At 43.1% G+C, this 3,370-nt stretch overlaps 1 protein-coding gene across 1 annotated transcript; it reads left to right on the forward strand.

The window, feature by feature from the left end:
• The first annotated feature begins 326 nt into the window (after positions 1-326).
• On the forward strand, positions 327-1,259 carry LOC118094697 (olfactory receptor 6M1-like). Its single transcript, XM_035135300.3, has one exon. The coding sequence runs from the start codon at positions 408-410 to the stop codon at positions 1,257-1,259; it is 852 nt and encodes a 283-aa protein (XP_034991191.3). The 5' UTR covers positions 327-407.
• The last annotated feature ends 2,111 nt before the right edge of the window (positions 1,260-3,370 follow it).

Consider the following 3,370-nt stretch of genomic DNA (forward strand, 5'->3'; position numbering starts at 1 on the left):
GTTATATACATTTACTGTCAGTGGTTGTCCAGGATATTTTTTGGTGGGAAGTCCTCCTCAACCCTACTTGGTGATGCCAAGGAATGAATTTAGGAGCTTTGGCATGGAAAACAGTTGTCCCACTACTGAGCTCTGGCTTTTCCTATAAACCTAGGTCTTTACCTACAGGAGCTCTTGCCAAAATGAACAAATTAGTCACTAAGGAAACATATCACTGATTTTTCTATAATGACTTTTCTTAATTTATTTTAATTATATACTAAATATTCCACTTTCTTTCAGAAGGAACATATGTTGGTAAGATGACCTTCAGAAACATCTCCAAAACCATTGTCACTGAGGTTGTCCTACTTGGCTTCTCAAATCTCCACCAGTTTCAAAAACCACTCTTCTTCCTCTTCCTTGTCATGTACATACTGACTTTGATTGGGAACACTTTAGTCATCGTCATGATCCATGTGGATCACCGTTTACATACACCAATGTACTATTTACTCAAGAACCTCTCCTGGTTGGAGATCATCATCACCACAACTGTCACTCCGAAGATGCTCACCCTGCTTATCTCAAAGGAAAACACCATATCTTTTGTTGCCTGTGCCTTGCAAGGATATATCTACTTTGTTGCTGGTTCCACTGAAGTCCTCCTTTTGGCTGCTATGTCAGTGGATCGCTATGTGGCTATCTGCAACCCTCTGCGATATACTGCTATCATGAACTCCCGTGTCTGCATGCTAATGGTCCTGTCTTGTTGGTTGTGCAGCTTCTTTTCCATCTCTGCCTCCATGGTGCTGAAGGCAGGGCTGCCTTTCTGTGGCTCCAATGTTATTGACCACTTTTTCTGTGACAGTGGCCCTCTTTTGGAAATGATCTGTGCTGATGTTCGCTTTCTCCAGATCTTAGATTTGGCAGTTTCCTGCTTCCTGCTTCTCAGCTCTGTATCTGTAACAACAATCTCTTATATCTGCATCATTGTCACTGTGATTAGGATACCCTCTGCTAAAGGCAGAAAGAAAGCCTTTAGCACATGCACTTCACATATCACTGTGGCATCACTTTATTATGGCAGCTCCATCTTCATCTATATCAAGCCAGCTGGCAGCTCTTCAATGGAATTCAACAAAATAGCCACAGTATTCAACACAGTAGTGACCCCATTGCTAAACCCTATTATTTACAGCTTCAGGAATAAGACCGTGAAGGAAACACTGAGAGATGCATTGAGAAGACTGCAGGCCATTTTGCAAAGTGAGGCCTGAGATTGTTGAAGCATACTTGGAGAGATGGAATCTTGATTTGTTTTTCCGAATTGCCCCTATATAAAAGAAGAAGACGAAGACAAAGAAGAAGAGGAGGAGGAGGAGGAGGAGGAGTTTGGATTTGATATCCCACTTTATCACTACCCTAAGGAGTCTCAAAGTGGCTAACAATCTCCTTTCTCTTCCTCCCCCACAACAAACACTCTATGAAGTGAGGCTGAGAGACTTCAGAAAAATGTGACTAGCCCAAGGTCATCCAGCAGCTGTATGTTGAGGAGCGGAGATGCGAACCCAGTTCACCAGATTACGAGTCCACCGCTCTTAACCACTACACCACACTGGCTCCTACATGGGGAGAAAAAGAGAGAGAGAGGTAGAGATGTTCTGCTTGTCTCCCACTTCCAAACAAAGTATGCAGCAGACAGGATAGGCATATAATGGGTATGGGAATGAACAAAGGTTGTGTGGAAATAAAGAGGTCATTAATTAAATTAGTTTTCCTCATTATATTTCAGAAAGCAAAGCCTGTTTTGGAGTGACATTGTGTGGGAACCCTGAACTCTTGCCTGATATCACATTGAGGTTCTATATCTAAGTTTTATGCAAGGAGCATATGTGAATCTATACCTGACAGTCCCTTTACACATAAAAGGAATATGCCTAATTACAAATGTGTCAGGAAAAAGCAAATCTGTCTGTTTTTAGAGGCTTCACGGAAGAATATAGACCCTTATGTGTTCTGCAAAAGGTCGAGGAATGACCCATCAGGTAAGACATTAAGCAAGTTGCAGTCAACAACTTCTGCCACCACCACAAAGGAAGAGGAGACATTGGAGGAGGATGTGCCTGGTGCCCATCGCTGGGGCCATGCCCTCTGCACCAGCCCCTGAGGACTCTGGGGCAGCTTGTGCCTGAGTTTCCTGCCTGCTCACGGCCTGCTTAGTGCCTGTAGTCATGTGCAACTTATAGGGTGCTTTCAATAAACTACCTTTAGGATTTCTCTGTGTGTGCTGTGCATTCTTTTGGAGTGGGATTGCAATGCTGGCTAAGGGGTCTGTGCAATGGGTGCCGTGTGGGTGCAATATGGGTGCTCTGGTGTGCTCCTGTGTGCTTGCTTACCTGGCCACGCTGTCACATGCTGTTGGTGCACATACCTGTGTGATAAGAAGAGCATGCGCTGATGTGTAGCACACACGTTGTGCTGATTGCCTGCCCAAATGAGCACTGCTAGAGACTCTGTGCACAGTTTGTTTGTATTCCTCTGCTGGCAATTATGAGCCATTTCCTGTGAGCTATCTGTACAGTTCATACACACCTGGTCAGGGGACTTGGAAACTCTCCTTGTGTGTGTCACAGGTGCACCCCATTCCCTGGTAGGTAATCCCAGATGAGCTGGCTCTCTGTGTTGTGGTACTTTCTTTTTGCTCAACTGGGCTAGTGCTGGACATTTACAGGGTGTGAATCCAGCATACTTTATACTGGCTTAAGTTCCACCAGCTTGCTGTGTTCAAGAATGCTCAGTACGTCTCATGTGCCACATACGTGACAAATAATAATGTATGGAATGAATAACAAACAACATTCACTGAGAAATATCCACTATCACACTGCACAAAACAAAAGAAATTGAAGAAAGGGCTCATCCACACATCTGCTTGTCACCTGCCTCTGAGTGGTTTTCCACTTGTCTCAAGCAATTTTGCCATGGCCCCCAGAAAACCCTCTTTAGCAATAGACAAGAACAAACAGCCATCTGCAGAATACACAGTTTGTTTGTTCCAAATCAGCTCTAAAGATTGGATTTTGCTGGGAGAATGTGGCAGGGGAAACAAAGGTGTGGCTGAGCCCTGAAAGTATGTGCCTGTGCCGATGAAGGGAGGAAAAATTTTCTGAAAACAAACAAACAAACAAACTCTTATTTATATGTTATGTTTGTAATCTAACTTTCCACCAAATATAAATCAAGTACATGTTGTCAATAATGCAAATACAATAAAAAATATTGGCTGAACAGTAATAAAATACAAATTACAGGAAAAAGCTATGTAAGGTGAGCTCAGTACTTTAAAAAAAAAACCTGCATCTCAAGAATAGATGAAACAAAAACAGGC

This window comes from Zootoca vivipara, chromosome 12, assembly GCF_965207765.1.
Source record: "Zootoca vivipara chromosome 12, rZooViv2.hap1.1, whole genome shotgun sequence".
Classification (NCBI taxonomy): domain Eukaryota; kingdom Metazoa; phylum Chordata; class Lepidosauria; order Squamata; family Lacertidae; genus Zootoca; species Zootoca vivipara.

Bases quoted from the DNA above. Each gene is read 5' to 3' on its own strand.
- LOC118094697 (XM_035135300.3), top strand. From the start codon at position 408: ATGTACATACTGACTTTGATTGGGAACACTTTAGTCATCGTCATGATC.